The sequence below is a fragment of the Mauremys mutica genome, chromosome 7, assembly GCF_020497125.1.
Source record: "Mauremys mutica isolate MM-2020 ecotype Southern chromosome 7, ASM2049712v1, whole genome shotgun sequence".
In the NCBI taxonomy this organism is placed as follows: domain Eukaryota; kingdom Metazoa; phylum Chordata; order Testudines; family Geoemydidae; genus Mauremys; species Mauremys mutica.
Window position 1 is genome coordinate 42,358,207 of NC_059078.1, and position 27,694 is coordinate 42,385,900.

The 27,694-nt window shown below is 37.3% G+C and overlaps 2 protein-coding genes across 5 annotated transcripts in view; one reads left to right on the forward strand and one right to left on the reverse strand.

The window, feature by feature from the left end:
- LOC123374725 (centromere protein P) overlaps nt 1-27,694 on the forward strand; it is a 339,668-nt gene that overhangs the window by 147,825 nt on the left and 164,149 nt on the right. The gene's annotated exons all lie outside the window — the stretch shown is intronic.
- Nucleotides 5,029-27,694, reverse strand: part of ASPN (asporin) — a 36,281-nt gene continuing 13,615 nt past the window's right edge. For all 3 annotated transcript variants that reach the window (XM_045024946.1, XM_045024947.1, XM_045024945.1), the window contains 7 exons: nt 26,034-26,146; nt 19,602-19,815; nt 18,241-18,351; nt 16,548-16,641; nt 14,068-14,206; nt 6,089-6,801; nt 5,029-5,646 (listed from right to left, as the gene is read on the reverse strand). In XM_045024946.1, the coding sequence (XP_044880881.1) occupies nt 6,610-6,801; nt 14,068-14,206; nt 16,548-16,641; nt 18,241-18,351; nt 19,602-19,815; nt 26,034-26,146 (863 nt within the window). In that variant the 3' untranslated portion in view covers nt 5,029-5,646; nt 6,089-6,609. The remainder of the gene's footprint in view (nt 5,647-6,088; nt 6,802-14,067; nt 14,207-16,547; nt 16,642-18,240; nt 18,352-19,601; nt 19,816-26,033; nt 26,147-27,694) is intronic.

The following is a 27,694-nucleotide window of genomic DNA, read 5'->3' on the forward strand; positions in this document are numbered from 1 at the left end:
GTTACATAACTGAGTTATGTTAACTCAGATATACTTGAAACTTTCTACTAACAATAGGAAACAGAAATTCTGATACTAGTTCATTCAGACCTGTGTTCCATCTAGTTGAGGTACTTAAGAAAAAGTTGCAGACAAACTTGCATAAAACAGATGTGGGATAATCTGCCCTCTACATTATGTTTCCTCCTAACCCTAATAGTTACTTTAGTATAAAATAGAAGATTGGTTTACTCCCTGAAGTTTGAAGTTTAATATTGCGTCCACAATTTTTTAATATTAACTTTTACAATTATGGATATTCCTGTAATCCATTTAAATGTCCATTTTCTTATTAAACTTTCTTGCTAAACTTTGGGCCTTGCAGCATCCTCTAGTAATGATTTCCACATATTAATTACGCCTTATGAGAAAAAAGTATTTCCTTTTGTGGGTTTTGAATTTTCCACCCTTTAATTTCTTTGACTGTCCCTTTGTTCTTGTGTTGTGAAACAGGGAGAAAAGAAGCCCCTCATCTACCTTCTCTGTACCATTCATTATTATATGTGGGGCTGGTAGCAACACCTATTATTAAGGCTGCCTAACACATATCATTATAGGACCCTGGTTTCAGTTGCTTCTAACATTGCACAATTGTAACGGCTTGGGCTAAAATATCCCATGCTGGGTGTCTGCCTCAAGCTGATTGATTGATTGATTTTCAGCTAAAACATTCCGCTGTTTCAGAGAACGACAATAGGGAAAAATTCATTGTTTGCCTGTGTTAGAGTGACCTTTTATTTGAAAAGCTATAGTGGGCTTGAAATTTGGTGGGTGGGCACCCTTTTAGTCAGGGATGTATTCTCTGCCATCCCTGTGAAAATCTACTCTGATTTTCCCAAGTGGTAAGCCTTTGAAAAATCAGAGTTAGTGCATGCTCAGCAGAGACTTCTTAGAGTTTAACTAAAATCTCTGAAGATTCTGTCTGCAGTGGACATGCTTCAGCCCAGGGCTGAGCAGGGCTTGCCCTGTATTTGCAGCTCTGGATTTCTGTGGGATGTTCAAGGGCTAGGTCTGGGAACCAGAACTGAAAGTAGGGAAACGCTCTCTTCTGTGATATGAATACCTCTTCTGCAGGACCTAGGGAGCATGGAGGAGGTAGCTGCCTGATTCATATCCAGAGGGGACAAGGGACAGGGGAAGTAGATTGGATTAAAGAGCCTGGGACTGGAAGCTGGTGTGGGGGAGAGAAAATGGGAGTTGGCATGTGGGGGAGACGGGCTGTGATCTGAGGAGGATAACGAGGGCCTATGAGGTGGGGGCGCAGTGAGACTGAGATTTGATGAGGAGCTTGGAGTTGGAAACTGGGGCTGCCTCGGCAAAGTGACAGGAACTTGGAGCAAGGGGGAGTGGTGTTGGGGAGGAGCAGAGACAGATCTGATGAAAAACCAGAGTGGAGGTGAGAACTGGGATTTGCTGGGCAAGAACACTGGGATGAGGATCCAGGGGTAAGGAAGAGAGAGAACTCTAACAGAGGCACTTTGGAGCGGATTGGTCAGAAGAGGTCAAGCATGTGGGGAGAAGGGAATTAGGCAGAAAAGTCTATGTCAGAGATCTCAAACTGAAATCACTGTGAGGGCCACATGAGGACTAGTACATTGGTTGTATGTACTAGTACATGAGGACTAGTACATACAACAATACAAAAGTATAGTCAAAAATGAAAAAAATGAAGAGTAATATAGTATGCTATTCAAAGTCAATGTATTAACTTTTTAAAAACTGTAATGTGAAAAGTCAGTGCTAATTTTGTCAGTCTTTTCATTTTTGGCCATTTAGCTGGCAGCGTTTTGCACCAACCAGTCTTAAGGGCTGTGAAGAAAGGTTAGAAGCCTTGGTAAAATCCCTGTGTCGTTTGTATTCCTTCCGAATCTTTCCCTCACTGCTGTGCCTGGATTAAGATTTCAGCTAGGCAGTGACAATGAATATGAGATGTAATTTTGCCTACAGACAAATCCTGCTAGGATTGTGCTATAGGTGAATGTTCAGCTATTTCAGCATTTCTCTTCCCCCTGTTGCATTCCCAGGATGCTCTAATCCAGGGGTCTCAAACTCAAATGACCACGGGGGCCACATGAGGACTAGTGCATTGGCCAGAGGGCCGCATCACTGACACCCCCCTCACTGCCCCGGCCCCACTCCCACTCCACCCCTTCCATGAGGCCCCGCCCCTGCCCCATCTGTTCTCCACCTCCTCCCCTGAGCGCACGGCTCCCCGCTTCTCCCTCCCTCCCTCCCTCCTGGAAAGTGCTAAGCGCCACCATCAGCATTGGCGGCTTGGCGGTGGGAAGCACCTGGAGGTAGGCAGAAAAAAAAGAGTAATATAGTAGTATAGTATTAAAATATAGTATGCTATTAAAAGTCAATTTATTAACTTTTTTAACAACTTCTTTAACTGTAATGTGAAAAGTCAGTGTTAATTTTGACAGTCATTTCATTTTTGGCCACTTAGCTGGCAGCGTTTTGCATCAACCAGAGCATCAATATTAGGTTTGATATCCTGAGACGAAACCAATCTCAGTGTAACTTTCAAATGTTCATCAGTGAGCCTTGACCTTAACACAGATTTGTTAATCTTCATGGAAGAGAAAAACTGTTCACATATATATGTACTTCCAAACATTGCCATTATCCTTGCAGAAGCAGAGAATAACATGGGAAACGTTTCTTGTGAAAGAAACCTGTAGAATTCTGGAATTTCAACATCTGTAGACTTCTGCTTCAAAATGGCGTCACACTGAAGCTCCACTAACTCCATCTGCATTTCCTCTGCAACATAGTCAATTTCAACAGCAAATGGTGTGGAAAAAAGTTGAAAATGTGGTTCAAGTACCTTGAAATCTTTAAACAGTACATCAAACTGTTTGTGTAAGTTAGAAATGATCTCTGTATATTCTTTCAAGGATTTGGGTTCAACTTTTCCTAAGGAATTTCAGAGTCGAGAAATGAACCAAATTGCCAGCAGTCAGCTGTTTCCCCCACAAAGTAAGCTTGACTTTGAATGACTTAACAGTGTCATACATCTGTGTTATCACCTATTTTCTACCCTGAAGTTTCAAATTCAGTGCATTCAGGTGATTAGTTACATCTGTTAGAAAAGTAAGGTTGCAGATAAAAGTGGATTCAGCAAGCTGTGGAACCTCCTTGTTTTTCATTTTCATGGAGGAATCAATCTCCTCTCTAAGTGCAAAAAAACACTTCAAAACATTTCCATGACTCAGCCATCTAACTTGAGTGTCATACAGAAGTTCCCCATATTCGCTGTCCCTACTTTCTAGAAAATAAGTGAACTGTCTGTGATTCAGCCCTCGTGCACGTATAAAATTAACAGTTTTAACAACTACATCCATAACTTCCTTCATTTGTAGACTTTTACTACACAGGGCTTCTTGGTGCAAAATACAATGTATACTGGTGAAGCTAATTCCTGATATACCTCTACCTTGAGGTTACGTGTCCCGATATAACACAAATTCGGATATAACGTGGTAAAGCAGTGCTCCGGGGGGGGGGAGGGGGCGGAGGGCTGCGCACTCCGGTGGATCAAAGCAAGTTCAATATAACGCGGTTTCACCTATAACACGGTAAGATTTTTTGACTCCTGAGGACAGCGTTATATCGAGGTAGAGGTGTATATTGAGGCTGTTCAGTTTGGTTTTCAATAATCTAACCACACCAACGTTTTCAGAGCACACTGATGGTGCACCGTCCGTAGCCAAAGATACAAGTTTGTTCCATGGCAGCGCAGCTTTTTCAATGCACTCTTCCAGTCCTTGAAATATGTCACGTCCCGTTGTGGTACCCTTCAGTGGCATTAAGTCTAGCATTCTTCAGTTATATTCAAAGTGCAATCTACACCTCTAATGAACACTGCACACTGTGCGGTATCTGATACATCTGTACTCTCATCAAGAGCAATTGAAAATGCTTTGAAGTCTTTTGCCATTTGAATCAATTGTTTTTGCATATTATCAGCTAAATCCGTTATCCTGCAGGCAACTGTATTGGCAGACAAGCTTATGCCTTCAAAAACTTTCTTCATATCAGGACATAAAATTTCGCTGGCTTTCATAAGACATTCTTTTACGAATAAGCCTTCTGTAAAAGGTCGCGATGATTTAGCTATCATTTCGCTTATCACAAAACTTGCTCTTACTGAATCTTCGATAGTCTTGTTAATCCCCGAAAAGAAATTTCTTTGCTTGGCAAATCCTGCTTTAAGTTGCTGAACTTTTTCCTCTTGGATTTTTCCAGTGAATGCATCATATTTTTCACAGTGCATCGTGTCGTAGTGCCAACACATGTTATACTCCTTGGGAACAGCAATTGTTTGCTGACAAATAAGGCTTTGAATTTTATCTTTTACCTTTGTGAAAAAATATAAATTCTCCCATTTGTCTTGAAAAACTCTCTTTTCTTCTTGTTTTGACCCATATTCCAGAAACTTTTCTGATCACAAAAATTGTGCAATACAATCAGAAAAGACTGTGGGGTTAAAGTCAAAATAAGAAATTGTGCTGAGTGGAGAATGTTTAGAAGACTTTATCTAAAGACTTCTAGATAACAAAGTGAATAATCTCTTTGAATATCATCTAAGAGAAAAAAGTGAGAGGGAAAGGGCGGTTGAATTTCCTTGCAATATTGCTTGCATACAGTACCTTTCTTCATCACTTTCCACTAGAACTTCAAATAAAGAAAACACGGAACTTGGTGCTTTAGTAAAAGAAAATATAGTATTAAATTATTTTCAGTGTGTGCAGAACTGGAACAGAGAATAATACAAGGAAAGCCTAAAAAGAACTATAAGAGTTTACTTTGAGATACCTACAGAAATTATACGTATCAATATTTATAATTGTGTGCTGGGAGTATGTTGCAAAAATAATGCTTAAAAATAATAAACTGAGTGGTGAGTGATGATGTATATGTTATCAATTTTCCACTCAGACAGGATAGACCAAAGCATGACAAACTAATTTGGTTTCAATCCAACCTTTTTATTAAAAGACTTACATTTCAGGGTAATCTTTAAGTTCATTTAATTTATGATGAATACGAGTAACAAATATACACTAAATAGATATATAAAATATCCATTTTATACAGTACTGTCAGTATTTCATATTTTGCATGTTATCCAACATAAGCAGTTATGTCAATTACATTTACATTATACACTGCTTATATTCGGCAATGTTGGAGAACTTTTAGATAATTCATTACTATTAATGTGGTTTATGTGATGTCATAAATGTAAAAAATCATATTTAAAGTAAAGAACATGATTACAGTTTATATATATATAAAATGTTACTATTTTTGTGCTGCCCTACAGAGGTTTTAATAACAGCTCCTAATAAGCTTGAAGCAGATGGTAAATTTTGAATGCTGCCTTTTAGTATTCAGAGAGCATACAATTATTTTGGTAGCAAAACACTGATGGACATTTTATGGTTAAGCGTTGCAACAATAAATACTAAAAAGCTAAGAGTTTTTAAGGTCTTAATTCTAAGGTATCAAACCCAATTTCATTTAACTAAAAAGACTAAATATAATCTGGTTTAGTGACATTAGAAGAACTAGAGCAACATCAAATTTGAATTACCATACCTTTTTAATTGCTCTTAGTCAATTTATTTTACCAGTGAAAAATCTGACACACTACATCTGATATTTTTTGTTTGCACATTTTTATGCATTCTATATACACTTTTTAAAATAAAATATTTTCAGTACTGAAAAAAGTCATGATAGTTTGTTTTTTTTACTTAATGCTTTTCATTGCTTCTGTATTGGAAAAAAACAAAGTAAGTAGATTTAAGTAAACAATTTAAAATCTGTAATAGGAAACAGTTTCCAGTTCAGTTTCCAAGAGTCGTTCTTTCCTTGAAAATCAAGGTTTTTGCATAATTTACTCAAAAATGTAAGTTTAACATTATCAGATAAAACAAAGGACTGCTAAAGTATATTGTGTTTCTAGTTTACAATCTCTAAATTAGTGTAAATATTTTGTAAACTGGTTAAAGGGTGTAAAATTTCCCTTTTACCATACCTTTTTAATTGCTCTTAGTCAATTTATTTTACCAGTGAAAAATCTGACACACTACATCTGATATTTTTTGTTTGCACATTTTTATGCATTCTATATACACTTTTTAAAATAAAATATTTTCAGTACTGAAAAAAGTCATGATAGTTTGTTTTTTTTACTTAATGCTTTTCATTGCTTCTGTATTGGAAAAAAACAAAGTAAGTAGATTTAAGTAAACAATTTAAAATCTGTAATAGGAAACAGTTTCCAGTTCAGTTTCCAAGAGTCGTTCTTTCCTTGAAAATCAAGGTTTTTGCATAATTTACTCAAAAATGTAAGTTTAACATTATCAGATAAAACAAAGGACTGCTAAAGTATATTGTGTTTCTAGTTTACAATCTCTAAATTAGTGTAAATATTTTGTAAACTGGTTAAAGGGTGTAAAATTTCCCTTTTACAATAGATTTCAAGTATTGTAAAACCAGCAACATAACATGTCTATTTAAACATAGTTTTGGAATATGCAAACTTCTGTATCACTTTCAGTAATTCCCAAGCTGCACGCTATTTCTGCCTAAAATACAACGGAACGTTGCAGGTTGAACTTCCCAGTATTTCACAGGGTTGTTGAATAAGCTAATGCCACTGTATAATGTCTTCTTCAAGCTTCCTCCTGTTGGACAGAAATCATTTACTCCCACTTTTGCAATATTATTAGAGTGAAGGAAGACAACCTGTAGGAATAAGAAGGAGAAAAATATGTAATAACATCTAGTAGAGAAAGTAGGGAAAAACATACTGATGCAGTCACTGACAAAACAAAAATTATAATTTGGATTTTCTGTAGAGCAGTTGGATGTAAGACCCTCTAGTATCAACAGTTGAAAGTCAAGTGGTAATAGGTCACTAGAAAGGGGATTTTTCCATCATTTTGCAAAATTTTGTCAGATTTAATTTATTATCCTGTTATCACAGTGCTTTGACTATATGCATAACATACCAATATACCTTTTCCTTTAACATGTGCATTCACTAGTATGTGTATTGTATTAACTGTAAACTGCGTAGAGACTTAGGCCAGCTCTATGCTAGAAAAAGTATAGCTATATCAGCAAACCCTCTTAATATAAACACAGCTTATAAAAAGAAATAAGTAATTCCAGTAAAACCACTTCTGTGCTGATATAACTGGATCTACACTCGGGCTTTTGCCAGTACAGTAATGTCACAAAAAACACCACCCCGCCATATTTTCTAGTGTAGACCTGGCCTTAGGCCTAAATCTGTTTCTCACACTACCAGCCTGAGTAGCTAGCCTGGCCCTGAAGAATTTCAGAGGAGTAAGTTGAAGGTAGCCTTGCGCCCCAGGAGTGAAGTTATTTAAAACACACTACTTGAACCCAAAGGCGTTAAGTGAACTCTGTGGTGCTATCATTCCCTAAACACATCTTCCCAAGCTCTGCGCTCTGTGCCAAGGTGTACATCAGCTGAGTAGTTTACCCACATGTACCTCTCCGTCTAAACCTCCTAGGCAGTGGAAATACTCTGGAAATTGTACTTGCATTGGGAAACTTCATATTCATTGAGGTGAGAGCACTTTGTTTTGACATTTCTGAAACAAAATGTTTGTTTTTTTCAGTTTGAAACATTGTTTTGTTTCAAATTCCCTTTGTTTTTTAAATAAAAAACTTTAGAATGTTCAAAATGAAAATATTTCATTTTGAAATGTCAGTATAAAAGTTTTGTTTGACCCAAAATTATTTTTTCGACTTTTCAATTCACCAGAAATAACAAAAAATTTTGGTTTTGGTTCAACTTGAAACTATTTTTTTCTTGGCTTTTCAGAATTGCCAGAAAACCAAAAAATGTATTTGCATAGATCTGTATGCGCTTGTCTACGTGGTGAGTTATTCTGGAATAACAACGAGGAGTCCTTGTGGCACCTTAGGGTATGTCTTCACTACTGGCCAGATCGGCGGGCAGTGATCGATCTAGCGGGGATCGATTTATCGCGTTCAGTCATCCACACAGGGAGTTCATCAGGAATAGCTATTCCACTTTAAATTCATACCCTACCTTAATCTAAATGAACTTCTTTGTGTAAACAAACCCAAACTCATTTTATACCGTGAAAACTCAAATGTTTCAGATAGTCTTCATTACTTGAGCAACATATAGTGCATGAGCAAGGTTCATGAAATTTTCTACAGTGATTTGCTGCATTAAGGAACAAAAAATTCAACTCAGCAATATAACTATAGTGTCATCTAACTTGCCACTTAGATGCCAGCATTTATAGGAAGGCAAAATGGTTAATATACAGTGAAGATGTGCAGCTTCTCTTAATGTAACGTATTTGGGCATATGCATGTGTTACATTTTCCTTTTATTCACAGTAGATAAAAATAAATTTATTTTACTAGAGCTAATATTGTATTAATTTCAGCAACATTTAAAAATACATAGCTTGTATATACATTAGAGAGCATAATCTTAAGCAACATGTTCTAAAATAGTATTCATAATTGTATTATAACCATGATTTAATAAAACAGGAAATATACATCAGTATTCAAAAAAATCAGGGTAGATAAGAATTGATTTAAAGAACAGATTTTTTATTTGAATTTAAATTAATTTTTCTTTAAAACCTCTTTAAAATTAAATTTTATATTATGACAGTCTATATACATGCTTGCTACCAAAGTGTTACAGAAAGTCAAACGACTGAATTGGGGCTAAGCACCTAGAACCAGAGTTTAAGTGTTGTCAGCTTTTGAGTGCTGTATAGCCTCTTTTGCAGATGGAAAGAGAATATTTTCTTCATTTCAGTTTATTGAACTAGTTCATTTCAGCAACTAGTTCATTCAAAGTTAAGAAACCGATTCGGAACTGAAAATGCAGGAATTCTTATTTTCCTCTTCCATTCTAAGAGTAAAAACTAGATGTGAGTGGATGAGATCTATTGGTTGCAAAATCTTGAAGGATATGGTAACCAGAAACAATCAGTTCAATTCACTATTTACAGATAACACTTCCTTTGTTTAATAAATTAGCTATTTTTAAATGCTAAATATATTTGGATAAATTTCTCGTATGTATTAACCACATTTAAAGTAGTTAAATATAAATAATAATTTTTAAAAGTGATGTTTTTGTGCATTTTCAGTTCAATTCCAATTTCCATACAAGTGGAGCTTGATACAAATTGTAAATAAAATGAATCATCTAGTAAATAAGAAATGCTTTATTTCCAATTTTCTCACATAGCAAAAAGTAAAAAATGTATAATCTGAGTAACAATTTAAGCAATAAAATTGGTGACATAAATGTGTAGAGACATAGTATAGTCTCCTGGTTAGCAAAAAGAAGTACCAAATTTAGTGTGAAGGCTATATTTGGTTTCAAATCAACATATTTTAATTGTTGTCAATCAATTAGGTTAAACCTTTCCTCAGAAAAAGAAAAAAATGATTAAAATCGGTGATTTAAATTCCTTTGATTTAAATCAGTCTACCCTGCAAAAAACTTTAACACACAGTTAACCTTGTTCCTTTCCAGAACATTTAGTATAGTGACACTCAAAATTTTGAAAACCAGGAAGTGAACAGTTAAGCTGGCTAACTGATAGGTTTCAAAAATGTATTTGTAAACAGGGAATCGTCAATGAATGGGTGTGTTTTCTGGTTGGGTACTGAAGGGATTGGTTCTTGGCTTTACTCTATTTAACATTTTTATTAATGACCTGGAAGAAAACAAAATAATCAGTGATATAGTTGGCAAATGAAACAAAAATTGGGAGAGTGGTAAATAATGAAGAGGACAGGTCAATGATACAGAACAATCTGGATCACCTGGTAAGCTGGGTGCAAGCAAACAGTATGTGTTTTAATATGGCTAAATGTAAATGTATACATCTAGGAACAAAGAATGAAGGCCATGCTAGACAATGGGGGACTCTATCCTGAGAAACAATGACTCTGGAAAAGATTTGGGGTTCATGGTAGGCAATCATCTGAACATAAGCTCTTGGTGCATCTCTCTGGCCAAGAGGATAATGCTGCTATTGGATGTATAAGCAGGGGAATCTTGAGTAGGTGTAGAGAGGTTATTTTACGTCTGTATTTGGTACTAATGCTACCACTGTTGAAATACTGTGTCCAGTTGTGTCCTCAATTCAGGAAGGATGTTAATAAATTGAAGAGGGTTCAGAGAAGAGCCCAGGAGCATGATTAAAGAATTAGAAAACATGTTTTAAAGTGATAAACTCAAGCAGCTCAATATACTTAGTAGGGTTGTTAAGCGATTAAAAAAATTGTCACAATTAATCACATTGTTAAACAATAACAGAATACCATTTATGTAAATATTTTGGATATTTTCTACATTTTCAAATATATTGATTTCAATTACAACACAGAATACAAAGTGTACAGTGCTCACTTTATATTTATATTTGATTGCAAGTATTTGCATTGTAAAAAAAACAAAATATATAGTATTATTCAATTCACCAAATCAAGTACTGTAATGCAATCTCTTTATCATGAAAGTTGAACTTACAAAGATAGAATTAAGTACAAAGAAAACTGCATTAAAAAATAAAACAATATAAAATTTTAGCTCCTGCAAGTCCACTCAGTCCTACTTATTGTTCAGCCAATTGCTCAGACAAACAAGTTTGTTTACATTTGCAGGAGATAATGCTGCCCGCTTCTTGTTTACAATGTCACCTTATAGTGAGAACAGGTGTTCTCATGGCACTGTTGTAGCCGATGTGTCAAGATATTTACATGCCAGATGCGCTAAAAATTCATATGTCCCTTCATGCTTCAACCACCATCTAGGGGACGTGTCCATGATGATGATGGGTTCTGCTCGATAATGATCCAAAGCGGAGTAGAACGATGCATGTTCATTTTCATCATCATGAGTCAGATGCTACCAGAACACAGCTGATTTTCATTTTTGGTGGTTCGGGTTCTGTAGTTTCTGCAGTTTCTCCTCTCAGATTTTGGAAGTCACTTCAGATTCTTAAATCTCGGGTCAAGTGCTGTAGCTATCTTTAGAAATCTCACATTGGTACCGTCTTTGCATTTTGTGAAATTTGCAGTGAAAATGTTCTTAAAATGAACAGCGTGCTGGGTCATCATAGGAGACTGCTTTAACGTGAAATATATGGCAGAGCAGGGGACATACAATTCTTCAGACCCAGATTTAGTTAATGTGTTGTTGTTTTTTAATGAGCTTCATCAGCATGGAAGCATGTCCTCTGGAATGGTGGCCAAAGCGTGAAGGGGCATACGAATGTTTAGCATATCTGGCAAGTAAAAACCTTGCAATGCCGGCTACAAAAGTGCCATGCAAATGCCTGTTCTCACTTTCTGGTGACGTAAATAAGAAGAGGGCAGCATTATCTCCTGTAAATGTAAAACCAACTTGTTTGTCCTAGCGATTGGCTGAACAAGAAGTAGGACTGAGTGGACTTGTAGGCACTGAAGTTTTACATTGTTTTGTTATTGAGTGCAGTTACGTAAAAAAATCTACATGTGTAAGTTGTACTTTCATGACAAAGAGATTGCACTACAGTTCTTGTATGACAGGGGTAGGCAATTTTGGCATACGAGCTGATTTTCAGTGGCACTCACACTGTCCAGGTCATTGCCACCGGTCCGTGGGGCTCTGCATTTTAAATGAAGTTTCTTAAACATTTTAAAAACCTTATTTACTTTACATACAACAATAGTTTATTATAGACTTATAGAAAGAGACCTTCTAAAAACGTTAAAATATATTACTGGCACGTGAAACCTTAAATTAGAGTGAATAAATGAAGTCTTGGCAAACCGCTTCTGAAAGGTTGCCAGTCCCTGTTGTATGAGGTTAATTGAAAAATACTATTTCTTTTGTTTATCTTTTACAGTGCAAATATTTGTACTAAATGTGCTGGCCGCCGCTTCCCACAGCCCCCGTTGGCCTGGAGCAGTGAACCGTGGCCAGTGGGAGCCTCAATTGGCCGAACCTGTGGACACGGCAGATAAACATACCGGCCCGGCCCTCCAGGGGGCTTACCCTGGCGGGCTGCGGGCCAAAGGTTGCCAATCCCTGTTCTAACTGTTCTGCCTGATGAGCAGATTTGGCTCATTTTTTATTTTATTTTTGTTCATGTTTCTGGTAAACACACAGCCTTAACAAGGGAAATAAAAAAATCAGCAGTCTGAGGTATCTGACTTACTATACTTTAAAAAAATAAATAAAAAGTAATGCTAGTGATAATTTTACAGCCTTACTATGTCTTGCTAGCTGTCAGGGCTAGAAACAAATACTCTAAACTGTTTGTAAACTTAGATTATTGGCTTTGCAGTAGAATAAAGTCATGGACATGGCAGATTGTGAAATATTAGACCTTAAAGTTACATCATTCTGATTGCCAGCTTGCTTTTCTCCTCCCACTTATGCAATATTGTATTGCATATGGAAGCATTTTGGATTCTGACCTGTTCTAACCTTGGTGTGTTCCTAAATGCCAAACCTTAAACCTGCATCATTCATTTCACCTTGATTTCCCCCTCTACTCTTCAGTTTCAACTTGATTTTAATAGGTAATCTCATAAGTTTGTAGGTTTGGAAATAAATGTTTTTCAACATGAGATGAAAATATTTCAGTCCCAGCTTGTCTGTGTACAAGCCTCTGTTACAAATTTACTTATTACCTATTTGCCCTGTTTTGGTGGGCCAGTGGTCAATTGTTTTCTTAGATATTACTTTACCACACAAAATACCTTTTGGGCTGTTGTTTCTTTGCAAAGAATTGCTTATGTTGAGTGATTCTGCTACTTGCACTTGGTTATCCCTTCAAACACATACATTATTTCCCATTTGTCTGTTTACTCATGGAGGAATTCTGGGCCAAAGAATAGGCCCAAAAAAAAATTCTGCACACAATATTCGAAAATTCTGCAAAATTTTGCATATTTTATTTGTCAAAATAATATATAATCATGTCAGTTATAATTATTTTGGTAATTTATTTCAAAATATCTGTGAGCAAGTATGTCTGTAACAATACAGACCAAAAAAAAAAAAAAGATTCTGTAATATTTTTTTTTGATGAATAGATTCCTTACGAGGCATAGTAATACAGAACTTTGTGTAATTTATTTAAATTATAATACAGAACTGTATTTCCTGCACTTGTCAGAAACAGTGCAAAGGCTTGGGGCAGTCAGGGGTAACGGAAGAACTGAGCGGGAGAGAAAGAGCCTGGGAGTGAACCTGGAGGGTGTGGGTGGGAGATTTTGGGTTTTTTTTAGAGGGGGGTGGGAAGGTGTTGGGAAGCCTCCCTGATGCAGACCCTGGCTGACCCCAAGCCTCTCCCATTCAGTCAGGCACATCTGCCCCTGTCCCCTTACCGCTCATCTCCATTGGTCTCTGCAGCCCCCGTCCCCAGGCTCAAAGCTGTCACCCCATTAGCTCCTGAGCCCATGCTTCGATCTGTCCCCCACACTAGCCATTCTGAGCCCCAGTCTGTGACACCCGCCCCCCCCCCCCCCGCAGCAGCCCTGTGTGCCCCACTCTGTCCTAACCTGACTCCGCGGGCAGGGTGCTAGGGGAATTCTACAGCACTGGGCATAGAATTTTGTATTTTTCCCGCATAAAAAACATTTTGTCTAAGAAGTGCTGCAGTTCCGCCTTTTGACCACCGGAGGCCGCTGTGGCACTAGAACAGCCGGTATGAACGCAGCTGGCTGTTCTGGCGCCAAGGCAGCCTCTGGTGGGCAAAAGACGAAACTGCAGCATTTCTTAGGCAAAATATTTTTTATGCAGGAAAATACAAAATGATTCGAGACAAATGAATTCTGCATGTCCACTGATGCACAGAATTCCCCCAGGAGTATCTGTTGTAAGAACAGTATCCAAGATACGTAACTGTTAAAGTAATTTGTTCCCTAAGCAGCATAACAAAACAAAAAATAAAACCATCTGTAGTGGTATATTACCTGCAGATATTTCAGATCAGGTAGTCCAGGAGGAACCTTTTTCAGTTTGTTGTTTTCTAGATGTATTTCTCGTACATTTGGTATACTGGAAAAACTTCCATTTTCCACATCTTTGATTTTATTGTTTCCCAGTCCCAACCTAGAAATAAGACAAGAAAGCTTAACTGCTGATGCATGGTGATTTATAACAGCATTGCTGAGCATCCTTTTCAATCAAGTTTTGCACACAGGAGTATACAGGAGAAAACTAAAAATCAGAAAAGAAAAAAATGTTAATTTTGCTATAAAGTAAATCAGCATTGGTCTATGGAACTAATCTGGAACAGAACATTTGCTCAATTTAGCTCCACTTAAAAGACAATATTTGGTCAATTGTACATTAGTTATTCAGTTGGTATGCAATAGTTATTCCATCAGGAGCAAAAAAATCAGCAATATTTGTATAAATAAACCATACTCTTTACATGGACACCATCATAGGACCTAATCACATCAGCCACACCATTAGAGGCTCATTCATCTGCACATCTACCAATGTGATAATGCCATCATGTGCCAGCAATGCCCCTTTGTCATGTACATTGGCCAAACCGGACAGTCGCAAAAGAATAAATGGACGCAAATCAGACGTCAAGAATTATAACATTCAAAAACCAGTCGGAGAACACTTCAACCTCCTGGGTCACTCGATTACAGACCTAAAAGTTACAATTCTCCAACAAAAAAAACAGATTCCAACAAGAAACTGCAGAATTGGAATTAATTTGCAAACTGGACACCATTAAATTAGGCTTGAATAAAGACTGGGAGTGGATGGGTCATAACAAAGTAAAAACTATTTCCCCATGCTAATTTTTCCCCTGCTGTTACTCACACCTTCTTGTCAACTGTTGGAAATGGGGCCATCCTGATTATCACTACAAAAGTTTTTTTTCTCCTGCTCATAATAGCCCACCTTAATTGATTAGTCTTGTTAGAGTTGGTATGGCAACACCCATTTTTTCATGTTCTCTGTGTTTATATATCTTCCTACTGTATTTTCCACTGCATGCATCTGATGAAGTGGGTTTTAGCCCACGAAAGCTTATGCCCAAATAAATTTATTAGTCTCCAAGATGCCACAAGCACTCCTCATTCTTTTTGCTGATACAGACTAATACAGCTACCACTCTGAAACCTGTCACATTTAAACAAATAGTATACCCAATCAATATGTTTATGCACAATGAAAAATATTTTTGTATTGTTATAATATAGACACAGTATCAGGAAAAATTAAATTTTTTATAGAACTAAATTTAATCATTTTCAGCTTAGTGTAACTCTTCATATCCCCAAAATTCTCAGGAGTAGTTACTGTACCTCACTTTTATTTTCTACTTTCAGATTTCCTCTTAACATAAATTGTCAGTCACACTTTAACTTAGTCTCAGGCAGTGACAAGCTGCAGGGCTAAAAATATTGTTTCAAAATGTTAAGGGGACAAAATTGAGGAAGGGAAGGACAATGTAAAGCTCTCTTCACTCCCCTCTATTCTAGTTTCTTAGACTGAATTGGAAGTCTTGCAAGCAGCTCCCAGCTTAAGTTTCTAAGAGCAAATTCTAGATTCAAAGTTACTCAGCCACTTTTTCAGAGTACCAGCTGGGCCTTGGAGAGGAACTCTCCTACTTATACTATCCTGCCGTTTTCCCATGCACTCTCTGCTGGGTGCCCTAGTTCCTCCTGTATTAGATACTGCTTTTTCCCCTTTTCCTCCCTTGTGAAGAACTGCATGACTCCAGCCAGCTCTCCACTTTCTCAGTACCTTGCTCCCCACCTCTTAAAGGAGCAGAAGCTCAGAGGCTGCTTTATTCTTCACTCACCCTCCCCTCCTGAGTGGGGAAAAGAGTACCAGGAAACATTTCTGATGAATCTGCTGAGCAGAAATGTGCCAGCAAAAAGCAATATGATGAGTCTGCTGCTGCTTTTTCTCTACACTGCTCAGGAGGGCAATAAGTTTCCAGCAGAGGAGATAATCATGTCAGTTAGGAGAAAGTTGGGAGCAGTGATCATGGAGGCAGGGTATGTGGAGATCTGGGAGGAGGCGGTTTGAAGTTAGTTGGTGGAGTAGACTGAACCAGCCAGCTATTTAAAGGCTCGAGAGTCTGAGCACCTGAAGCACTTAGAGTACTTGCTTGAACCTGGTGTCTCCTGGCATGCTCCTAGGCACTCTGTTAAGACAAAGGCTGGTGTATCATACAGCACTCTAAAAGATGGCAAATGTAAATTTTCTTCTATCGTGTTTTCCAGTCACATTAAAGAGGCCACAGTTTGGACATCATTGTTCTAATGCAATTACAAAATGAATGTTTTAATCTATTTCACTATACCGTACCCTATCCCAAAAATGGTTACCTAAAGTGATGGAGAAAGTCCTCGAAATTTTGACGTTCCACCAAGCAGTGCTTCTTGGAGGAATCATTCTACATATTGCATTTTACCTTTGAAGATCTTTGTACCGAATAAAATCCTCAAGTTCAACTGCAGTAATTTTGTTGTCATCTAGATGAAGCTCTAGTAAAGAGGATGGTAGCCCTAAAGGGAATAAAAATCAATGCAATTTAATTGGTTAAAATATTTATATTTATTAAATTCTTGACGACTTCCTCCCTTTTTATTTTGGGGAAGGTTGGAAAGGTGCTGGGTTTGCTATCTGGATCAAAAAATATAAATGTATGTTCTGTTTTTGATTTTTCTAGACTTCATTTGTAGTTTAAATTGATAGGGTTTGTTGTTCAGAACAATTGTTGACCTGAATATTTGCTTTCTCTTTGAAATTTTATAATGAAATCAACAATAAATGGACTTTGACTAATTATTCATTGTCTGTTTTTAAAAGAAATTAATATATTTATTTTACCCTAGATTAGTTAAATATTCTGGCAAATTGATTAGATATTTTTATAAGTATTTTAATTATAGTGTCCAATATCTTTAGATTTCTGCTGTCTTTCTTTTTAATTATTCTTGTTGGATTTTTGTTTATATGGTCAACCCCTGCCACCTTCACTGATGTTGAGTAATACTTTACTCCGTGAATAATCTCATTGAAATCCATGTATCTACTTGTAAATAAGGGTGAAAGAATCAGGCCTATAGATGGTACTGGATTGTGCTGCTGTTCAGGTTTGGGAATAATCTACAGATTCCCAGACCAGAGGAGAATCATACCTAGCATGGATTAAATGTTTTATTAGGCAAAAGAGTGCAAGATCACTTATGACTCATAATCATAAACCTAGGCATAACTCAATATAGCAAGGACAAGTGGTTTTGGAGAAGTTTCTGTGTTTTGCCTATCTGAAAAGTTAAGTGCTCACAAAGAGGCATGATCAAGGAGGAATCATCCAGTAATTGTCCTCCATGTGGAATCAAAAGCTTGGATTCTTAATGCTTCAACTTCTTGAGAAGCATCTCTGTTAACAAAAAAAAAAAGGTTAAAATTTGAATGGAAAGGAAGTATTACTTGGAAAGTTGATCATTATGTAGGTTACTTGGAAGAGGAATAAAAAAAGAAAATAACTGTTATTTCAGATTGACTAAGTATCTGTGGCAGTTTTCAGTTACGACACTGGCTCATTCCCAGGTATTTTTAGACCTGCATGGTTCTTAAGCGTTTGGGAGAGGCTGCCAGAGGAAAGTTAAAGGAGAGAGTTGTAATTTGTTGGGAGGCCTGGCCTAATTTGTTCTCTGGGCTAGGCTGAATTGCCCCTCCTTGCTGTTGGTTTGTTGTTACTGTTTCTGCTGCTTCTTGACCTTAATGAAGGTGGCACACACCATCTGGACAGAATGGGACAGTGGGAGAAGTTAATCTCCTCAACCACTGAGAACAAGAGAGAGTGTCTACCAGTGCTCAGTAACAGCATGCCAAGGATGAAAAAGGCAGATGGGAAGGATGGGCAGCTGCTTGTGATGGAGTGGAGAGAGGAACGAATTTAGAACCCATTGGATGGAAATAATTATTTTGAATATTGTAATGTTGTACTACAGAAATTTAAAGACAAATAATAGGTGTGAAATCAGGTTATTCAAGAGACCATTGGTGTGGGGGGAAGATTCTTATTGTACATAGCACACATCTGAAAGTCCTATAGATTATTCAGGCATATCCTTACTAGAAAAAAGAACCCATACCTTTGGGAACTGAGGTCAGTTTAGCTTCTGCAATTCTGATGTGGTAGACTGTCACGCCTTCAAAAGAACCTGGTTCTATTCCATCATTGTCCAGAGGATTTGCGCTCATTTCTGCCAAAGCAAGTATTTTATAATTAAACTAATACACATTGCATGTTAATTCTAGTATGTCTAATTATACAAGGCTTACTAAAAGCTACTCTGCTTTCACCTCACTTGTAATCATTATGACCGTTTTGGTAATTTGATTTTAAAAAAAGCATGCTTTACATCACCGAGTTTTAAAATTTCTGTGCTATAATTCAGAGGAGATTGTCCTGGGATTATGCAGTTTGTGCACACTTCTTTTTAAACGGCAAATCCCCGCTCCCGAATTCTACATTGCAAAACAGTCTGGAGTTCCATGGAATAACCTCACTATGACCATGGATAATAATTGGAATTTTGAAGTGGCTCCTGTTGGCTATGCAGGAGCAGCTGGATGCTGCCTGTTGGCCTCTTTGGGGAGCTACATGTCACAGTTTTGCCTGAGTAAGGATTGCATGTTTTGACCTGCAAAGTTACCAAAACCTGATCCACTTAGCAGGTACAGTTAGGTAGCTCTGAATTTCAGTTATGTAAAGCAAATAAAAGATGCTTTAATTGATGATGGTGTGCCAAATTTCCCCCAATATAGATATCTTGCTTTAAAGAGGAATTCTATATAAGGAAAATTTGAACAGAAACTACATGTAGGAAACAAAAGTTGCTAGTAACGGTATATTCTTTGCTGCTACTGCAGATTTTGCATTTTTGAATCTGAGCCTTTTTCCCCCCCAATCCTGAGTTAGCTTTTCTGTTTTCTCCTGTGGTGAAATCCATGGCATCATAGTCAGTTGTCCATGAAATGTGACATCTCAAATTCAGTGATCAACCTTCATAGAAAGAATATGTAAAGAAGCTGAGCTGTGAGGGAGCCTACTAATTTGCGGTTCTAGCTGAACCCAAGGTTTTGGCCAGCTGCCTCACAAGACCATTAATATTTGGATGTAGATTAATTTCTTTCTGAATTTAGCTATTTTTCAAGAACATGTAGCAGTTTAGCATTTTCACCAACTTGTGTTCGTAAAATAGGCAAAATAACATTTTATTAAAAAAAGCTAATAAAACTTCTATAATATTTCCATAGTGATTTAGGACCCAATTATGCAGACATTCTGTATAGAAATCTCATGCTCTTGGAGTTGTGTGTGTAAAATAGCTATGATGTCTGTACTGTATTTATTAGCACGTTCGCCATATTGCTTAATGCAGTCCTGAAATACTCTTGTCAGCTGGTAACATGCAGTCATTTTAATACTGTTCCAATAAGATGGACGTACCCAAAACATGTAAAGCCTTCATTCCTTGAAATGCTTCCTTTTGTACTTTCTTAACCTTATTATCATGAATCCGTAGCTCTGCTAAATATTTTGGCAGATTTGCTGGGATCTCTGTTAGCTGGTTATGGGACAAGTACAGCCGTCGCAACTTCTTTGTTGATTGAAAGGCTTTTGGGTGGATCTTAGATATTTTGTTGTTGTTCAAAGCCAGTGCCTAAGAAAAATGTGAAAAGTAAGAAAACAGTATTAAAATCCAATAAAAATCCAATATATAATCATGCATTTGTGAGGACATTGGTAAATATTTTTGGTAATTACATATTATTTTATGGAGTAGTAGAAATGTAGGGCTGGAAGACATCTTGAGAGGTGTCCAGCCTCGTGCCCTGATGCAGGACCAAGTATACCTAGACCACCACTATCAGGTGTTTGTCCTACCTGTTCTTAAAAACTTCCAATGACTGGGATTACACAACCTCCCTTGAAAGCCTATCCCAAGCTTATCTACCCTTGCCATTAGAAAGTTTTTTTTAAGATCTAACCTAAATCTCCCTTGCTGAAGATTAAGCCCATTATTTCTTGTCCTATCTTTGGGGTAACAAGGAGACCAGTTGATCATCATCCTTTTACCAGTTTCTTTATAGCAGACCTTAATGTATTTGAAGATTATCAGCTCCTGCCCTATTCTTTTTTTCCCCAGGCTAAACATATCTTTTTTTAACCTTTCCTCATAGTCAGGTTTTCTAAACCTTTAATCATTTTTGTTGCTCTTCTCTGGACTCTCTCCAGTTTGTCCATTTCTTTCTGAAAGTACGGTGCCCGGAACTGGACACAATACTCCAACTGAGGCCTCACCAGTGCTGAGTAGAGCGGGACAATTAACTCCCATGATTTAGATGCAACCCTCCTATTGGTGTACCCCAGAATATTAGCCTTTTTTGCAACTGCATCACGCTGTTGACTCACATTCAACTTCTAATCCTACTATAATCCCCCTATCCTTTCCTAGACAGTTATTCCCCATTTTGTAGTTGTGCATTTGATTTTTCCTTCCTACATGTAATACTTTGCACTTGCCTTTATTTAATTTCATTTTGTTGATTTCAGACCATCATCTAATTTGTCAAGGTTGTTTTGAATTCTGATTCTGTCTTCCAAAGTGCTTGCAACCCCTCTCAGCTTGATGTCATCCACAGATTTTTATAGCATACTCTCCAATCCATTATCCAAGTCATTAGTGAAAATATTGACTAGAACAAGACACAGGAAAGATCCTAGGTGGACTAGATATGTCCACCCAGTTTGACAGTGAACCAATGAGAATTACTCTTTGAATATGGTATTTTAATCAGTTGTGCACCCCTTTATAGTAATTATAGACCACATTTCAGCTTGTTTATGAGAATGTCACGTGTGTCCAAAGCCTTACTAAAATCAAAATATATCACAGCTACAGCTTCCCACATCTACTAGGCCAGTAACCCTGTCAAAAAAGTAAACTATGTTGGTTTGGTATAATTTGTTCTTGAGAGATCCACACTGGCTATTCCTTATAACCCTATTATCTACTAGGTGCTTACAAATTGATTGTTTAATGATTTGTTACAATATCCTTCCAGGTATCGAAATTAGGTTAAGTGGTCTATAATTCTGCCAGTCCTCTTTGTTTCCCTTTTTAAAGACAGTTCTTTGAGACATCACCTGTCTCCATGTGTTCTTGAAGATAATTGCTAACTGTTCCAAAATTGCTTCAGCTAGTTCCTTAAGTACCCTAGGATGAATTTCATCAAGCCCTGATGACTCGAATACATCTAACTTATCTAAATATTCTTTAACTTGTTCCTTCCCTATTTTGTCTTGTGTTCCTTTCTCCTGGATATTATTATAAATTATGTTAAGTATTTGGTCATTATTAACCTTATTGCCTTTTATGTCCCTTGCTTGGTGTAATTCATTTTGTGCCTTAGCCTTTCTGATTTTGTCCCTACATGCTTGCACTATTCTTTTGTACTCATCCTTAGCAATTTGTCCATGCTTCCACTTTTTGTAGGATTCTTTTTTGATTTTCAGGTCATTAAAGAGTTCCTGATTTCTAATTTAACATACTTGGAAATGAGAACTTATTTACTAATAATTGAATGCATAAATGCATATTTCAAATAGCTTTTGTTTAAAAACATCTTTCATGTTGTATGTTTTACTTAATCATAAAATCCATAAAAATTGAATTACTCAAAAAATGTACCTAGAACTTCAAGCTTCCACAAGAAGTAAGAGAAAAGTGCCGTTGGGATGCACCAAAGGTGAGTGACTGCAAGAGAGAAGCTAATCTCATATTCTCATGATTGTTAAAGTAAGCTGTGCAATAAATATTTTGCTCCTTTTGCTGATTGTTTACTGCTCAGTGTAGTAAGCAAAAAAATGACATATCTACTCATGGGGATAAATTGTATGATTTCTGCTTTTTTCTATATTCATTGTTTCAAACATAACATACCAGTGATGCTGTAGTCACATTTTTGAAGACCATAAGCCAGTACAGCTAAATATAGTTGGGAAGGCCAAATAATGAGGAAAGAATTAGATTTGTTTTCCAATTGGCATCAAAAAGTGCTGTGCCCACATCTTGGACTGGCAAACTGTCTCCATCTAGATTTGTTTTGTTCTTTTATGTTAATTTTTTGTTTTTTTGTAAAACAAAAATCCCAACTTAAATTGCTATCTTTCAACACCAGCTTTCAATTCCCCATGATTATTGTGGGAGACAAAAAGTGCCCTTGGTGAATGTGGAGAAAGGAGGGTGGGCGTATTGTGGAAAGACAAACAAAGAGGGAAACAGGCAGTATGTTATAGAGATTTGAAGGCTAAATCATGTGATGTACTGAGAGTCATCTACTCATGTTTTAGTCAAAGGATGTTGAATGTGCTCAGCACCTTGCAAGAACTGAAAAAAGAGCAAGTAAATAAATTGTATGAGGTACAATATGGGAAAATTAGGAATTATGGTAAAGAGGAGGAATAAAATATTTTCTCCCCACTGTCATGATCTCAGTCCTTTTCAAGACTTCTAATTGTCTTTGTCTCAGTACTGCTCCCGGAGAGGAGGTTGATGTATTCAAAATGGCTTATTAATGAAAATCTGCCCAGCCAGAATTAAAAGGAATGAGTAAATTGTATATAACAACAAAAACATTTCATTTGTCTTACTTTCCATTATCTTTGAACACTGATGTACTTAAAATTATTTTTCTGTTCATTTAAACAAAATATCCCTACTTTGGACAGGTCTCTTAATCTTGCTTTCTCTGTGCTCTTCTAGAAATCATTGCCTCACTAGTTGAGGGCCTGCCATGTGACAGAGTATGATCAATACATTGTGTTACCTGAGATTATTTTGCATGTCAGATTATACTTCTATATTTCAGTGTCTTGACTGTTCATGTTTCTACTTTCCATTGCTTCAGAGAGTACTGATGAAATGTTGTTACTGTTTGTGACGGGATCCCCGGGGTGCAGCCTGGGACTGTGGGACCGCTGTGCCCCCTTAACTCTCTCTAGCCTGGGCTGTCTCTCACAATGCCTTGCTAGTGACCCAGCATTAAACCCCTCCAGGTGCTGTTACCACATGTGGAGACCCACACCCAGCTAGATTGCATGAATGCTCCCAGAGCCACCCATGAATCGCACAGAGAAAGGCACCAGAGCCAAATCCCCCGAGCTCCCAGCACTGTACCTCAGGAATATACCGTCTTGCACTGCTCAAGATGAGCAGTGCACATTTATTAATTGGGTCACCACTTCATCAATGGAAAGTGGATATACACTAGCCTCTGCAAACCTGAGCAGATTACCAAACGCTTCAGGCAAACTCCCTGGTAAAGATAAACAGTTGAACACATGCAGGTGTGTCATTGCATTAAAGCTCCCTTGCTGGACAATGTTGTTGATGGGTTGTTTGACATCCTGCCCAGGTGTTGGTTATTTTCCTTGCTGCCTTCTCTGGGGGGCTAATATCTGTCTGATTCCCCAACTTACAGCATGTTTTAGTGATAACATATAACACAATTCTTATAATTTCATATGTATTGATGATACACATATATGAATAGAAAAATGACTTTCAGCAGATCATAACCTTTCTCATGATACCTCACATGGCCTGCTTTATATGCAAGATCACAACTATATATAAATGAGGAATATAGGGGTTACAGGGCGCTCCCCTCAGGTACAGAATGTCACATTGTCACTTCATAGTAATTATGAGAAAATCAGACTTGATCTTTTCCCCATCAAAATAAGGAAATAGATTGAGGGATTTGGTAGGAAATTCTGCTTTTAAAGTATCATTTGCTGTCATCTGTGGCTTTGCTAAAGAAACTAGTGCTCTGACAAGTGGCATAAAGAAAACAAACTTTGTTCTCAATCAGAACTCTGTAGGTCTTGCTAAATGGTCTCAGATGAACTGATCTGAAAAACCAAATCTTCTTTATTATCAAGAGATTATGAGCTTTCAATTAGGTCACAACTAGAAGTGATTAGTAAGGCTAAGATTTAGTCATGGGGATTTTTACTAAAAGTCATGGACAGGTCACGGGCAATAAACAAATATTCACAGCCCGTGACCTGTCCATGACTTTTACTGTAAATATCCCTGACAAAAATTTAGCAGTTCCTGGGGCCCCGGGGACCAATGGATCGCCCCTGCTTTGGTGGCGGAGGGTGGGGGCGGTCAGTCCCCGCCACCTGCTTCTCCGAGGCCCCCGGGGACTGCTGCTCTGAAACCCCTGCTGCTCAGGGACCACTGCTGCTGCAGCGGCTCCCGGGGCCAGTGGCACTGGCCACTGTTTGGGCAGCCCTGGGGCTGCCCCAGCAGCGGCCAGTGCAGCTTCCCCCGGGGCTGCCTCAGCAACTGCTGGCCTCAGGGTCCGCTCCAGCAGCCAGCCCCGGGGCCTCCCTAGCAGCCGCCTGGACGTATCAGCCTGGGATCTGCCCCAGCAGCTGCTTGGGCGGCCCTGGGGTTAGCCACACCAGCAGCTGCAGCTGTGGAGGTCCCGGAAAGTCATGGAATCCATGAATTCTGTGACCTCTGTGACAGACTCGCAGCCTTAGTAATGGCTTCTGATTTATCTCTGTGTTCTGACACTGGAGGTTAGTATCAGTTAGTGTTCACTTAAATAAAAAAATAGTGTGTTCTTCGTTAACTTTCTGTAAAGTTCATACTGATTACATTTTTGTGTCTGGATGCAAGGCATTTGACAAGTAGACACTAAGTGTGGCAACCACTAAGATTGTATAATACCTATTTTCTCTACTACCAATGAATCCACAATAAGTAAAAGCTCTACTGATAGACTGTGGAGTACATTAGATTTGCTAAACTTTCATTTGTTGTTGAGAGACCAAGTGCTGTCGGAAAGGATTTTTTCCATTAGTCAAACTTCTCTATCCTTTATTTATTACCATGACATTGGGGATCTCTTTTTAAGGTACTCTATGTTGGTCAGTTGACTTTGACTTGACTTGACTTTTTTTTACTTTGACTTGAGGTGTGGATTTGTTCTTTTCTTTTCTCTTTGTGTATGGTGGCTGTCTGTTATGTCTAAAAACTGAATTAAGAGACTATTAAAGAAACCAAGATATGCTGCATGATCTGTGAGGAGATAGAAGATATGGGGAAAAAATCTCAAATATTTGTGAGATAGGAGGGATTTTGCAAAAGGCATGTGATTTTTATTTTTGCTTACCTTAGTTGTTTATAACAGATTTTCCTGATCTAGACCTCCCAGTCACCCCAGCCCATCCTATTTTGCTTGCACTTCTGGAAGGGAGTATCAGGTACAATCCTGTCAAATTGTTATATTCTAGTTTTAAAGTGTCATTTTCTCATCATAATTTTTAATCATTTTCATATTATTTTAATTTAGTATGCTTGCCTATATCTTAAAGAATTAATAAGGCAGACAGGATTTTCAAAGGAGCTCAGTGTTGGCCTTACATTGTTTCATTTGAAGTTAATAGGAGTTTTACCATTCACTTCAATGGAAGCAGAGTTAGGTGAGTGCTTTTGAAAATTCCTCCCTGACATCTCCTTCACATGTGGGATTAAGTTTATGGCTGTTGGTTACAGTACTTAGATGGGGAGAGTGGGAAATTTGTCTTATAGTCAGTTAAAGCTGAGAGAAATTTCTCTCTGGGTACTTAAAAGCTTGAATGTATTTTCCCTGCCCACGGCACATGTCTGGATGTTGTGAGCTCCATGTAAACTGACAAGATTGCAGTCTGTAATGTGTATGCACCCAGAGTTGAAGACATCAAAATATTTTATTCTAATTAATCTAAATTGTTGTAGAAGGAAGGACATAATTTATATAAATAAATACAATCTCTGAGTTGCCTAAATAACACTGAATCAGAAAATAACAAACTTACATAAAGTGATGTGAGTCCTTTGAGATCATTTTCCTTGACCTCTTTAATTTTGTTGTTTTGAAGGTCTATCATGCGAGTATCAGGTGGAATATTGCTTGGTATTGAAGTCAAACCTATTTAGTGTTGTTGATAAACAAAAAATTATATAAATACCTACTATGTTGATATAAAGTAAACCATTAACTGCTAAGCAGGACCACACACTGAGAATGTAAATGTGTGGTTTTTAGCTCTGCATTGAATACATATGTTGTTAGGTCAGTCTATCTTATAATTTTAGCTTTTAAAAAAAGTTTCATATTTATACAAAGCTCAACAACAGCCCACAATTCCATTGTTTTCAGTATTCCATTGAAACAGTTTCTTTTTAAAAGAATAAAATTCATCTGTCGTTTCCCCAAAAGTTTGTAGCATCATTTTAAAGTGTAGGCACCAGAAAGTGAAAATGAGTAGGAACTGACTGTATAAAATAAAAAGTTAAACTGACTAGTCTATTTTCAATATCCAAGCTTCATAAAATACAAAAAGTAAACAATAATATGTAAACACATTTCTAATTCATAGATCTCAAAGTGTTTTAGAAAAACAGATACGCATTTTTTCTCCATTTCACAAATGGGTAAACTGTGAAACAGAGAGGTCACACTGAGTTAGAACTGAGCCCAGCTCTCTTGCTGGTACTCTTCTATACAGGACATTTTAAAATAACAAGATTTATCTTGACTTGCACTTTCAGTAAAAAATAGTTTGTTAGGGTTACTCAAAATAAAATGTACACATCCTGTTTGCTTATTAAACTAAATACTTATGGTTAGAAAATTACAATAAAGTGGCTTCGTGGTATTCAGTAATTCAGTGGATCCATATTATGTAGGATCAGCTTACAAGTCAAAATATGATTTTTAAAAACTATTAGTATGTAATCTCTACCTTTGATCTGAAATTCAAATGTGGTCTTTATTTCTCTTTGCTAACTATTGATTTATAAGGCAGAATTGAATCTGGTGTGTTCTTCTATATTACTTTATGTTCTTCAGAATTAAGAGGAGTAAAAACTACTATACTTCTACCCCGATATAACGCTGTCCTCGGGAGCCAAAAAATCTTACTGAGTTATACATGAAACCATGTTATATTGAACTTGCTTTGATCCACCGGATTGTGCAGCTCCAACCCCCCCGAGCACTGTTTTACCGCGTTATATCTGAATTCGTGTTATATCGGGTCATGTTATATCGGGGTAGAGGTGTATTTGTCAATAAAGTAAGTAGATATGACTTTAAATACAGAGTGGAAGTTACGTTGAGAAGTAAAGTGGGGTATGGAGGGATTTTTCATGGGCCTTCTGCATTGCAATGAATTTCACCTTGGATGTTTAGATTTATAATTTTAAAAAAGAACACATTTAAAAATTGGATCAGTCCCACTTTTTGTATTTGGAAATACCGGAGTTCAGGGTTTAGTTTTGTTTTTTGCTGCTCCAGTTAATGATCTTATTGTCTTCAGCTTTGGTTGCTAGCTGTCATGAATAGGCAAATTCTGAGGATTTCTAACTGTGCCTTTTTAAACTTGAGTTTGAATCCCAAAATAATTTAAATTAACTTAAGCTATGTAAACTTCTTTATTAAACATAAAATGTAAGTTTAGAACAAGAGCATGCA